Raw genomic sequence first — 14763 nt, 5'->3', positions numbered from 1 at the left:
ACCTGTGTGTGTCTGTGATGTCTGGGGGTCTATATTCCTCTGGGATGGACAGGGGCCCTTTTGGGGGTGGGGGGTAAAGTTTGTACTGAACCTGTCTGCCAGGATGTTGGCAATGTCAGTGGGTTCAGTGTATTTTTTGCCATTTTGCACCAACTCAGAGCAGATCTGAGAGTTGCTGCCTAGATTCTTGACATAGCTAACGAATGCCTTGTGATTATCTCTAGAGTTCTTGGCGATTTTTCTTTCGAAGCTGGCCTTGGATGATTTTATGAGGGATCGTAGTTTCTTGCTAATACTGATCAGGGATGCCTTCTCTTTTTGGGATTTTGCTCTATCATGTAGTAGTTTCCTCCTTCTGTTGTATAGCTTATTTATGGCCGGGGTCCACCAGACGGGCCTCCTCTTTTTGGAGGAGTGAGTCTTGGTTTTACTTGGGATGGCTCGATCCATGCCTTCCTGTAGGTGCTCATAGAATGCATTTGTAAAGGATTCTGTGGTTCGGGCAGCATTTTCCATTAGCCCGGGGGCTCTGAAACATTCCACCTCTGTCTTGAGATGTGTGAAGTTTGCTTTTGAGAAATTTTTCATAGTGGTTTCCTTGGCTGGGGGTGGGGTTGGGATGCGGATGTCCAGTGTGATTAGTTTATGGTCTGATCTTACCAACGAGGGGTTTACCTCTGGTGTGGAACATTGAGCCCCCATGTTGGTGACGACCAGGTCCAATATGTTGTCACTTCTTGTGGGAGTGGTGACCAGTTGTTCCAGGGCATTTGAATTTATAAACTCTAGGAAACGTTGGGTAAAGGAGTTGGGACTTGAGTAGTTTTCCCAGTCAATGTTTGGGTAGTTGAAATTACCCAATATCATGGTGTTTGGTGAGACCTTCATATTCTCCAATGTTCACAGGAATGCCGAGTGGGGGTCCTGAGACAAGGTAGGTGAACTGTAGCTAGCTACAAACTGAAAAGCAGTTTTGTCCACTGCTAGTTGCACATGGATGGTGTCCGAGACTTCGTGCAGTGCCACTAACCTGGAGGTGTGGGTATCCTTGATGAAGATGGATACACCCCCGCCTTTTGTATTTCGGTCCAGGATCTGGGGCCGAAAAGTATGGTATGAGTTATAGCCTGGTAGTGCTGGGTTGCTCTCTGGAGCCTTGAACCAGGTTTCTGTTACTGCACAGATTTCGATTTTCTCCATACTGAGAAGTGCCTCGACTGCGTGCATTTTGAGGTTTAGACTTCTAGCATTGAGTAGCATTACCCTCAGTTTTCTGTTTCTTGTGTTGTCTATGGTGGTGGGTTTGTCTTTTGAGCCTTGCCTAAAAAAGGTACTATGAGGGATGGCAAGAGCCTTAGCCAACATTCGAAAGCCCAAGGGTGACAGGTGCAAGTCGTCTCTAGCAAAGCAACGTGGCTTGTCGAGCATGTCATCCCAGGCTGACAGGCACTGGATCCCCTTTGAATGACACCAATAGTTTAGCCAATTGTTAAAATTGATCATTTTGTCTTTATACTGTGGCATCATTCTTGGTGAGGGCAAGATGCTACTCGGGGTCAGGGTCATACCGGCCTGGGCTACATGATCAGAAATCTCCTGTATGTCTCTTTTCATGTAGTCCAGGGAGGTACGTTTCAGGTCATCTACACCAACATGGACAATGACAGAGTCATATTTGTACTTGCTTTGGAGTGACCAGAGTGCTTGTGTTATGTAGCTGATCCTGGCACCTGACAGGCAGCTTACAGTAACCTTCTCCTTGTTCAGTCTGGTAAGCAGGACATCAGTGTGCCTGACAATTGGCAGCTTACAGTAACCTTCTCCTTGTTCAGTCTGGTAAGCAGGACATCAGTGTGCCTGACAATAGAGTCTCCTATTACTAGTGTATTTGGTGTGTTATTTAGCCTTAAGGGCTGCGATTGTGTGGCACACAGACTTTGTGAAGTATGTGATACGTGAATATTGTTGTGGGGTAGAGACTGCTTTGACGTCTGCTTTGGAGGTCTCTGCTGCTTTGGCAGATTTTTATTTAGAGCCTACGAGTATGTTTTTGTGTGTTTATGTGTCCTGTTTGCTGGTGCAGATACGATTGGTCTATGTGAGACTGGTTGTGTGGTGTGAGTGGTTCCCTTCTCCTCCTGACTGGCTGTTCCAGTCTTGGATTGAGAGAGCTTGGCCTCCAGTTTGGCTGTATAGTTGCATCTCTCACATACATTTGAGTTTGTTGGAAGGAGGAGAGGGTTGTCTGTGTACATAAGGCAATTGTAACATTGCCTCAAGATTCCCAGATTCACCAGCTGGACTGGAGTGTAGACCTGAAACTGCCCTTTGGACGTGCCTGAATAGTTTAATGAGCTGTTTATTGATTGTCCAGATGGGACAAATAGGGAGCCTTTTAATTCTATATAGTATAAGGGGGGTGCAGTGCCAGCATTTGGTAGTGCTTACTGAGAAATTTGAGCAAGTGTTGTGCTGTAAAGGGAAGGTTGAGTGCTTAATTTGAGAGTTTGACTATTTCTAAGGGAAAAATTGAAGAGCAGACTTTGTGGAGTCGGGAATAGTTTAAACCTGCGTAACCCGCGGTGCGCAAAACCGTGCAAATGCGGGTTTTAATGCAGGGAGATTGAAAGAGATAGGAATTAGCCCAAAACGGCCAATAAGCTACTAGTTGCTGGGCTGAGACCACTCCTCCAGGGACAGATAGGCTGCTCAAAGCTCCCCACTCTCACTGGTGAACAGAGAAGCTTTCTCCTATCCATGTAAGGATATGGGCAACACAGGAACTTGTACCACAGCCATGAATTTAGCAAAACCTGAAATCTGGATTAATCTAGCTCAGAAAAGGTGGGAAACAATAATATTTTTTTTTTTTTTTTTTTTTTTTGCAGAACAAAGAGTAGCTTACACAAAAAACAATGTAAATGCTATAAGCAGGCTAGCGCACTTGAGTGTGTAGCCTACAACAGTTAAACAACAGAAAAATGACTTTAAACTTTTAAAAGTGCAAACAGTAAAAATAGTAGAGTATTTCAAAAAATAGCTTTTTTTAAATCACAGCATTAAAACCAAAGCATGCCTCTAGAGTGTATATTCTTGCTATAATTTTTGACCTGAGTAAATCATTTAATCATTCAATGCTCTCAGGTCATGACTAAAAAGAGGCTTGGGCTTAATGTATTTACCTGGTTATCAAATGAACAAAATTAGAACATAAAAACTGCATTTTCTTCATAAAGACATCCAACTACTTTATTTACTTATTTATTTATTTATTTATTTACATTTGTTTAACAGGAAATTCCAACTGGACACAGGTCCTTTTTCAGTGGAGGCCCAGGGAGAAAAGCTCCACAGAACAATAAATGAGCAGCAGAGTACATGAAGAGCAATTGAATATACATACAATAGTAAATAATATGTACTGCAGCAAACATTAGCAATATATACAATATGAAACATAGTAATGAACAGATATGCCAATATCTAGCTAAAGGCCAGGAATAAAGGTATGATGTATATACACATAGTACTAAGCTCAAACCGATACTGTTCTAAACTCATATACCTAAATCTTATATACAACTATTGCACTAAACTCAAGCAGATATAAAGCAGAACCTCCACATGAAGGTGAAACAAGCTAGAAGGGCTAATGGGATGAAGGGGAATGTAGAGGAGTAAGAGAGGAGACTGAGTAGTATATGTGGTAGTGACAGGAAGCTAGGTGCAAGTCAGTTGGATATGTATTTGGAGTTGAGATGAAGTGAGGTAGTTAAGCATGTTATAACAGGTCTGAGAGACTGAGTGAGGAGGGAAGGGGAGGGTAAAGGGTGAGCCACAGCCTGCAGAGAAAGGAATGCAATGATCAGACGGTGTGAGGCACAGTGGCTAGGGAAGGTGAGAGGAAGGGGAGGTAAAAGGAGGGTTACTAGTTGGGATTTGTGCATGGGCATAACCAGAGACTTTTTAAGTGAGTTTATAGTGCAGTCTTGAAGTGATTGCAAGAAGGTAGTGTGGTTATAGAGAGGGGAGATTGTTCCATAATCTGGATATGACGCAGGAGAATAGTGCTTTTCCGGCTGAGTTCTTGGGTTTGGTCACTAGAAGTATATTTTTGCTGCTGGAGCGTAGAGGTCTAGTGGAGCAGTAGGGCTGGAGAAGGTAAGGGAGATACAGTGGTGGCTGCGATAAGATGCACCAGTGGCAAACTTAGCAATTTTATTGTAGCAAGCCTTGTGCTTGTTTAGGTCTGTTTGTCTAAGGCAGATAAGTATACGAAAGACTTAGAGTAAAGTGGAGATTAGGTGGGAATTGGCAACAGAAATTCTCGCTGTCTTGGTAAGGAACTGAAGTAGTTTGGTGTGTTCTGTTGGGGAGATGATGGTATTGTCTTTTGCTAGAATATTAAAGTGGGGGATAATTGGGTTGGAAGATAAGGAATTTAGTCATGCGTGGGTTGAGTAATAACTAGCCATTAGATAGCCAGTTTTCTACAGATAAAAGGGCTTCTGTGTGACCTTGTGAAATTCAGGTATAGTTGGGGCTGAGCAGGTGAGGGTAAAGTCATCTGCATACTGTATAAGAGAAGCATGCTTGGTGGCTGTGAATAGATCATTGGTGAAGAGTGAGAATAGTAGGGGACCAAGGATGGAACCTTGGGGAACACCAAGTGTTACAGGAAGTCGAGGAGACAGGTCATTATTGCCAGACAACTGATTGTTGGCGGCCAGTTAGATAGCTGTGAAAACAATCGGTAGCTGATTGGGAAAAGAATAGTATAGGACTGCAATCGCCCGATCACACCTACTCTCTACTCTCTTATATGCCTCGCCTGTACTCTCAAACCTCAACAAATCTGAAGTAGGTAAGCTGTCCCATAGCTACAATCATCATGCCAGATTCGCCACTGGTTCCACCTACAGAACCCACCAATGCCAGAACCTTAAACAACTAGAGTGGCTAGAACTGCCCAACTTAATTCAATTCAATCAACTCTTAATAGCGCATAAAATTTTGTACCACCCTGAGGATACCCCCTCACTTAAAAATATTATTAAGCCATATGGCAATCTAAGATCCCTACGGTCAGCAGATAAACTACTGGTCCAAACCCACAAAGCTAATAACTCTGCTGGTGAATCCCTGCTTGCCAACTTCATTGGCAAAACCTGAAATTCATTGCCAAACTATATAACCTTACAATCTTCCAAAAGTCTCTTCAAAAAAAAAACTCAAACAGCATCTCAAAGTGAATTGGCTATGCCCATGTACCAACCCTGATTAAGTTATAAACTAAAAGCATATTCTGCAGTTATCATAACTTGTAACTACATTACCAAGCTGTGCTTCCAATCTGATGTCTCTTACTTTTAATTGTCTGTCCATGACAACTGAGAGTCCCTACAAGGGAACACTACTAACCCATTGATTATAATCACTTTGTTTTTATAATTGTTTGCTAATTTCTGTGTACTCTATGTAAGTTTGTCTTTGTGGAGCTTTTCTCCCCGGGCCTCCACTGAAAATGGACATGTATCCAGTCGGACTATCCAGGTAAAAAAAATAAAATAAATAAATAATAAATAAAATAATGAGAACAGAGATTAGTAGTCTATGAGAGACCATGTCAAAAGACATTGTGAAAAAACATAGTCCAGAACCTTTTCACCAGCTATCACTCTTGCTGAAGTAAAACAGCTACTGACAGCATTTAAGGTTACATTAAAATAGCTACTGACAGCATTTAAGGTTACATTAAAATATGACCTTGTTCTATATGTATTATATATATGCATATATATCTTTTTTGCACACACACACATATATATATATATATATATATATATATATATATATATATATATATATATATATATATATATATATAATACAGAGTCGCTCTTCCATCATCATTAGTTATTTTTTCTTATAAAAGAATTTTACCATTGGCTAATAACTCTCTCTCTCCCTCTTATTTCATACCACTAACAAAAGTGCGCCAAATTTCTGGAAAAAAAAGTGAAGATTCCCTCATGAATCACAGCCCATGTGCATCATATGTGAGGTACATTAATGAATTCTCTATGAGAGGAATACTTCTGCACTTATTTTCTTCATCTTTTCTTTTTTCTCCTACCTCATAACAATAAATAAAATATCATCAGTGGCCAGTATTAGGGGAAGGGTACAACTTTTTCACTAATAAGAAGCATACATCTCAGTCTGTTAGCACAATAATGCTAGAGAAAGCCAATTATAATGGGGACAAAGGCCCAAAATCAGGGGCAGATTTTAAACATTTCTCTTATAAACTTAGAAAGTTAGTAGAACAACAGGTTTTGCATTAGTATGCACTTCTAGAGCAGTTTTTGCATTAGCAAGCATTTACTGAGAAGTCTGAAACTCAAATGCCTGTCATCATTTAGTGAATTCATTCCTCAATGTTTTGCCAGAAAACCGCAAATTGTATGAAACACACAAAATCTGAAACAAAAATGTGGACTTTCTACAAAACTCTGGATAGTTATGAGGTATGATCAGAAGTAATACATCAACACTTTAAGATGAAAGAGATGATAATTTCTTGTCATTCTGCCATGCTAGCATTCATTTATCTTGGCTTTTTTTTAAGCTGTCCTACCCAGGAAACATTCATACAGCAATAAAAACATGGACCACCAGTTTGAAATCATGCACTTTGAATTTATTTTCCCACACATAGTATGTCCATGTCAAGAGTGGGTATTTCCTTTTTTTCGTTCCTCATAAGTATGACAAATAATTTTCAAGCACTTTCTGTGAACTTGTGCAATTTCCTACAAGGGTGTAGCTGCTGCAAAAGTTGTGTAATGTAGTGACAAAGGCACCATGTAGCCCACTGTAAATTACCATACACCCTCAGTTTACCTTCCAAACTGCATGAAAAAAAACACGTAACAGTATGAAGGTAGAAAGATCACGACAAAAAGACATACAGATCAAAATATTACTAGACATTTGTTCAGCTCAGCTCATGTCTACATGCAGACAGTGTAGTTTTTTTCCCTTTTTTCATTAACCAGATGAACAGAGTTCAATTCCACAGAAGGCCTAAAGAGATAAACTCAGATAACATACCGATGAATTTTTATCTGCAGCAATTTACAAAATCTTTAATGTCAGAATTTCTGCCAGCCCTGGTCAACAGGTCATCAACAGTCAACATTATCTAATAAGAACCGAGCTATTACTGAGCCCTATCCAACAACCCCCCCCCCCCAGTTGTGTGTCTCAGTCACTGACAGTACCCATACAAAAGCTTTCTTCTTTCAGTTATTAAAACATTCCCTATCTGTCTTTGTTTAAAAGTCAGTCGTCCTTCATTTCACAACACTTTTATGAATTTATGTTAATCTGCCCAGTCCTCCTTCATAGTACTTATCTTCCTAGCACTTTGTTTAACCTGCACACAGTTCTAAGTCTACCGTTTATCATCACCCTGGTAACACCTCTGTTCTATAACCTCCAGGTGGATTTATTCCTTAATTTTTCCCTAACTTAGCATATGTATGCTATGCATATAATTTAAATATGCATATAATTCTTTTACATTTATTATATTACACATATAGTGTTTAGTTATGCATCTTATATTTTAATATAACACTGAATCGGTTTTACTGACTTGTAATATAATTTTGTAAACCACACCAAAAGCAGCACACAGTTGAATGAATACCACACAGAACTGACCAGTGAAAAAATAATTCTTTTTTTATTAAAATACACATTAATTCTCTAACGCCTCTGCTATATAAAGCATTTAACAGAGTACAATCACACACACTAAAACTAGAGCTTATATACTTTTTGAACTAGATGAATTATTTCATTAACAAAACAATTAATCAATTATAAATTACTTAATTGCATTATACCAAACACTTCCAAGTGCATTTTTGATTTAAGCCTCTAGGGCTCATAGTATCAAACTTTAGAATCAACATGGTTTCTTTTTTCTTAGTACATTTTTTATATGTGGCTCTATCGTTTTAGTTTCCACTTTTTCCAGAACAGTTGCTTGTAACCCCCTGGGTTACTGTTATGAAATTCTTTGACTTGAACTGCCACTGGACTAGTTAATTTACTTTCCCTTATGTCCCTTATGTGTTCTTTGAGCCCACATGAAAATTGACTTTTACTTTCCCAGATGAAAGGGCTTCCTGTGTGACCTTGTGAAGTTCAGGTATAGTGGGGGCTCAGCAGATGAGGGTAAATTCATCTGCATACTGTATAAGAGAAGCATGCTTGGTGGCTGTGAATAAATCATTGGTGAAGAGTGAGAATAGTAGGGGACCAAGGATGGAACCTTGGGGAACACAGTGTTACAGGAAGTCGAGGAGATAGGTCATTATTGTCAGACAACTGATTGTTTTCACAGCTATCTAACTGGCCGCCATCAATCAGTAGCTGATTGGGAAAAGGATAGGTTAGTGAGAAAAGGATAGGTTAGTGAGAACAGAGATTAGTAGTGTGTGTGTGACCATGTCAAAAGACATTGTGAAAAAACATAGTCCAGAACCTTTTCACCAGCTATCACTCTTGCTGAAGTAAAACAGCTACTGACAGCATTTAAGGTTACATTAAAATATGACCTTGTTCTATATCTATTATATATATATATATATATATATATATATATTTATATATATATATATATATATATATATATTTTTTTTGCACGCACACACACATATATATTTATGTATATATATATATATATATATATATATCTATATGTTTATGTATATACATACATATATATATATATATTATACATATATATATATATATATATTTATGTATATACATACATATATATATATATATATATATATATATATATATATATATATATATATATATATATAAATGATACAGAGTCGCTTCCATCATCATTAGTTATTTTTTTCTTATAAAGAATTTTACCATTGGCTAATAACTCTCTCTCTCCCTCTTATTTCATACCACTAACAAAAGTGCGCCAAATTTCTGGAAAAAAAAGTGAAGATTCCCTCATGAATCACAGCCCATGTGCATCATATGTGGGGTACATTAATGAATTTTCTATGAGAGGAATACTTCTGCACTTATTTTCTTCATCTTTTCTTTTTTCTCCTACCTCATAACAATAAATAAAATATCATCAGTGGCCAGTATTAGGGGAAGGGTACAACTTTTTCACTAATAAGAAGCATACCTCTCAGTCTGTTAGCACAATAATGCTAGAGAAAGCCAATTATAATGGGGACAAAGGCCCAAAATCAGGGGCAGATTTTAAACATTTCTCTTATAAACTTAGAAAGTTAGTAGAACAACAGGTTTTGCATTAGTATGCACTTCTAGAGCAGTTTTTGCATTAGCAAGCATTTACTGAAAGATATGAAGTCTGAAACTCAAATGCCTATCATTTATTGACTTCAGTCCTCAATGTTTTGCCATAAAACCACAAATTGTATGAAACAGACAAAATCTGAAACAAAAATGTGGACTTTCTACAAAACTCTGGATAGTTATGAGGTATGATCAGGAGTAATACATCAACACTTTAAGATGAAAGAGATGATAATTTCTTGTCATTCTGCCATACTAGCATTCATTTATCTTGGCTTTTTTTTAAGCTGTCCTACCCAGGAAACATTCATACAGCAATAAAAACATGGACCACCAGTTTGAAATCATGCACTTTGAATTTATTTTCCCGCACATAGTATGTCCATGTCAAGAGTGGGTATTTCCTTTTTTTCGTTCCTCATAAGTATAACAAATAATTTTCAAGCACTTTCTGTGAACTTGTGCAATTTCCTACAAGGGTGTAGCTGCTGCAAAAGTTGTGTAATGTAGTGACAAAGGCACCATGTAGCCCATTGTAAATTACCATACACCCTCAGTTTACCTTCCAAACTGCATGAAAAAAAACACGTAACAGTATGAAGGTAGAAAGATCACGACAAAAAGACATACAGATCAAAATATTACTAGACATTTGTTCAGCTCAGCTCATGTCTACATGCAGACAGTGTAGTTTTTTCCCTTTTTTATTAACCAGATGAACAAAGTTCACTTCCAAAGAAGGCCTAAAGAGATAAACTCAGATAACATACCGATGAACTTTTATCTGCAGCAATTTACAAAATCTTTAATGTCAGAATTTTTGCCAGCCCTGGTCAACAGGTTATCAACAGTCAACATTATCTAATAAGAACCGAGCTATTAGTCAGCCCTATCCAACACCCCCCTCCAATTGTGTGTCTCAGTCACTGACAGTTGTTGTTGTTTGTCTTTCAGCTTTTCCCAGTTAGGGGTCACCACAACAGAACTCTGGTCCGCTAATGGTTGGCAGTTAGTTTTTATGGTGTCAAGTTGCCAGCCCGACATCCAACCTTCAACAAAGGCACGCCCATTCAATGCATGTCTGTCAAACGCCCACTCGACCGCAGGGAGGACATGCAGACTCCACACAGAAGGAACTCCTAACCCAAGCAGAGAATCGAACAGGAGAACCTCTTGCTGTGAGGCAACAACGCTACCACTCAGTCACTGACAGTACCCATACAAAAGCTTTATTGTTTCAGTTATTAAAACCTCCCCCATCTGTCTTTGTTTAAAAGGCAGTCGTCCTTCATTTCACAACACTTTTCTGAATTTATGTTAATCTGCCCAGTCCTCCTTCATAGTACTTATCTTCCTAGCACTTTGTTTAACCTGCACACAGTTCTAAGCCTACGTTTATCATAACCTTGAATCTGTTTTACTGACTTGTAATATAATTTGTTACTTTGTCTTAACATGTTTTTTTCAGCTCCATATTTTGTCCAGCTTAGATATACGGTCTCCAACCTGTGACACAAACTGTAATATCAGGCTACATAGTTCAGCCTTGTTGTATAGTCTTCAACTTATCACACTCGGCAGTCCCATAATGTACTGATCTGGAAGTAAGTTTCTGAATGCAGTAGCCATGCTTTTCAAACTGTGTTTAAATTACATTCCTACATTAATACACCATACAAGTACACTAGTTTCTGTTGTGCAAATTCACATTTATTTATTTGGAAATTCACGTCACAAATGTTTTCTTCCATTGTGCAGTAGTAGATACAGTTAAGGTGCTGTATAGGGTTATACATTTTGTGTTTTTCAATAGCAACCAGGACACTATGTTGGCGGACTATGACAATTCGATATTATGTTTTTCTACACTTTCAGCTGAAGGCTATTTTGTTGTTCGGCATTTTGGTGTCGATGTTTATGTTGTCAATGTTTTGAACATTCGATATCTAGCCTCCTCCCAGACTCATCTATTGATCCATTCATCAAAACCCAGACTCGTCTACTGATCCATTCATCACAACGGGGTGACAGTATTACAGCCATTTGTTCCCATGTCTGGAGCCAGAGATGTACAGTCTTTTTAGAAATCCATTTTTTTCTCTGCTTACTCTATTTCATACTTCATAACAGTCCAAGTTATGTTTGCATCTGCAGATGCATATGTGCTACCTCACAAGAAGTCCTCAGGTTGTGGTGTACTACCCATGCCACTACTTAAACTCAGTGTCATCACAGACATAGTCAGGACCCTATGCCGGTAAGCCACAAAGCTGGATACAGTCTTCTTACATTATAAATAAATGTGCCTCTTCCGGATGATTTTTAATTGCTACCCTACAGCCATAAACATGCAGTTTTATGTAAGTTCTACCTCTGAGAATGTTATATGCATACCCATATTGTAGACAGCAAAGACAAATGTTCAGAAAAAAATGTTTACTTGAATGTATGAGTAAAATATGGCTACACTCAAGCCCTTTTATATTAAGTTCAACACTGTCCACTTCCAATCCCATTAAGTATCCTTACACCCAGGACATGGTCTCAGACCTCATCACATGAATGTTAAAATATTATACTCTCTAAATGTGCCATACAATGTCTAGCTGTGTTACATGATCTGTTAACTGTTGTGCGATTTGAAACACAGCCAGACAGTCCATAATCACCCTCTTACATGACCCTCCTACCCTTGACTTAGTGCCAAACCACTTCTTAAGTTCCCATATCACAAAATACCATTCCACTCCTCTTAAACTTAATCCTAAATAGGAAATTGGCCTCAGCAAGGTTACCAGGGTGATAAATATCCAGTAAATGAAGTAGTAAACATGTACAGACATTAAGCAGCTGCTTATTAATGAGTTCATGTTTTGCAATGCATATGAAGCAAAGAAGCACAAGTTTCACACACACACACACACACACACACACACACACACACACACACACACACACACACAGGTATATGGATATACAGAAAGAAAAAAGCTCCATTTAATACTTACGATTCACAGTCTCCAAATGATACAGTAAAGTCCTTTGAGCAGTTAGTGTGCTCTGTGCTCTCCCAAGAGCAAACCATCTCCAACAGATAGTCATTATGACACGTCAGGTTTCCTGTGGTGCCATCTACATAAAGTAAACCTGTAAAACAGAGCGGGAATATTAAATACTGATTAGTTGTGTAAAATCTTACCATAATGATAGAGGTCCTTCTCTTCTCTGTTGCAGTATTTTTAATATGTAGGAGTTGCCTGGCACGACGACCTGATCTTGGCCAGTATACAAAAGACTTTTACTACTTGGACTGCGTGATATGTCTTACAAAGGCTGCTGTCAGACGTCAGCCATAAAAATGATGTACGCATGTACCATCCTCAGAACTTCTTTGCTGCCAGTCCAGATATTTCACTTGTATGTATGGTCTGCTTGCCAAAGTGGTTATCATCTCAACATTTCAGATAAGTACACCGGTGGGGAATCCTTAAATGTAGAGACAATAACCAATTCGGCAAGCAGACCATATATATGGGTGAAGTGTCCGGACTGGTGGCAAAGAAGTTCTGAGGATGGTGCATGCGTACGTCATTCTTATGACAAACATCTAACAGCAGTTTCACTTTCAAATCTTGAAATACTGAAATATAGAATTTCAGTACCTCGAGTCGAAAAATTTAAAAAGTGAACATCATTATACTGAAAGTTCATAATACTGAATTTTCAGCATGCGAAGTTCATTTTTTTAATATACCCTCCATCACACAAACCAGACCTTCCAGCCTACACAATAACAAACCAACACAACACATACACCAACAAAACCCAAATCTATGTAAAATCAGGGGGACAAGCCTCCCTACACACCCACTAATTATATATACCAACTCCAAGGTCTTACTACTACGAAAAAGACAACAAACCTAACGTTACTTGCCCTACACTTCCACTGCACACTGTCAAATGTATACCTCAAAAAACACACACTACACATATGCAAAAATCGCCACTTTCAACACTAACATACACACACTCTCGCCTACCTGCCCGAACTTATTCCTAAACCTTCCCAAAAATTAAAAAAACAAATTTCTCCCCAAAACCCTTAAACACTAAAAACCGACCTGAATCTCCACACATACCACATATCGGCTGCCATGTCTAAATCTCAGACCACACTGCATCTTAACGAGACAGCAAACCATAAAGAACACACCGCACCACAAGTACTGCAGCTTCAGTTAACTAAGATTTGTTAAAATGCAGTTTCGAATAACTGAACTTTTATTTTCGTCTTCAGATACTGAAATTTGATATTTCAGTATTCTAAGATGACAGAGGGAAGCCCGATAGCAGCCTACATGTGATGCACCACACACCCCTAGTAGTAAAAGTTTTTTGTATTCTGGCTGATGGTGGGTCGTCATGGCAGGCAGTTCCCTCACGTTAAGGATACTGAAACAGAAGAACAGAAGGACATCCTAAAATATAAACATTCTGCTACTGTACGTGAAAGTCGCAACTAGGCAAAATCCCTCATAATTATAGAAAAGCACTTGTCTAGTTTTAAATAGAGTGACTCTTACTTGTAAATCTTGTAGTAACAGCTATACAGAACAAAACACAAGTGCATCATTTTGTAAATCTTACTGTTGTTTACTTCAGAAAATGGCAGTTAGAGCTAAATTTAAGTGCAATTTTGGACTACAACTTACTTTGCAGCACTACTTATTTTACTTCTGTAATGCACCTGTTTTAGATATATATATATATATATGTATATATATATATATATATATATATATATATATATATATATATATGTATATATAAAGACAGCAACTAAAATTCAGCCTTTCTCTACAGCTCAGAAAGTTATGGGTTTGAAACCAAACTAAACTTACAATACAGGATTCCAGAAACTGAAACTGAGGCAAGTAGTGATTTGCTAAGAACAACCACCTCTTTCTACCTTTCTTTTTTTTAAATTAATTAATTTATTTTTGGTAATAACTCTAATGTGAAATTAGGCACCTTTCTATACTAAAAACTTAACTTTTGTAAATGGATTAGTATGACCAATAGTGTTATACACCCAGTTATGCATACCAAAACGTGCTTTAAAATTTATAAGTATGCAGATTATAAAAGTCAATATATGACTTATAAAGCCACATGCACCTACCGCTCAGCAGTGTATGTAGGGAAAACAGATTGTTTGGAGAGAGAAGTGAGCATATATCTGATATTAAAAAGAAGAATGATGTTCATCTGGTCCTTATATTTTATCCTCCCTAAAGACAGCCAGTTCCTTCGTCCCCCCCCCCCCTATTCAGGCATCTATTTTCCTCCGTATTCTGTCCTGCTTCCCTACCAGTATGGCACCTTCTC

General features: G+C 38.2%; 1 protein-coding gene across 4 annotated transcripts in view; it reads right to left on the bottom strand.

The window, feature by feature from the left end:
- Positions 1 to 14763, bottom strand: part of LOC122816784 (interleukin-4 receptor subunit alpha-like) — a 635553-nt gene that overhangs the window by 420372 nt on the left and 200418 nt on the right. For all 4 annotated transcript variants that reach the window (XM_044089808.1, XM_044089809.1, XM_044089806.1 and 1 more), the window contains exon 3: positions 12381 to 12519. In XM_044089808.1, the coding sequence (XP_043945743.1) occupies positions 12381 to 12519 (139 nt within the window). The remainder of the gene's footprint in view (positions 1 to 12380; positions 12520 to 14763) is intronic.

This window comes from Protopterus annectens, chromosome 12.part0, assembly GCF_019279795.1.
Source record: "Protopterus annectens isolate FY-2018-M chromosome 12.part0, PAN1.0, whole genome shotgun sequence".
In the NCBI taxonomy this organism is placed as follows: domain Eukaryota; kingdom Metazoa; phylum Chordata; order Ceratodontiformes; family Protopteridae; genus Protopterus; species Protopterus annectens.
Note: the sequence above shows the minus strand (reverse complement) of the source record. Positions and strands in the feature narration are given on the sequence as shown.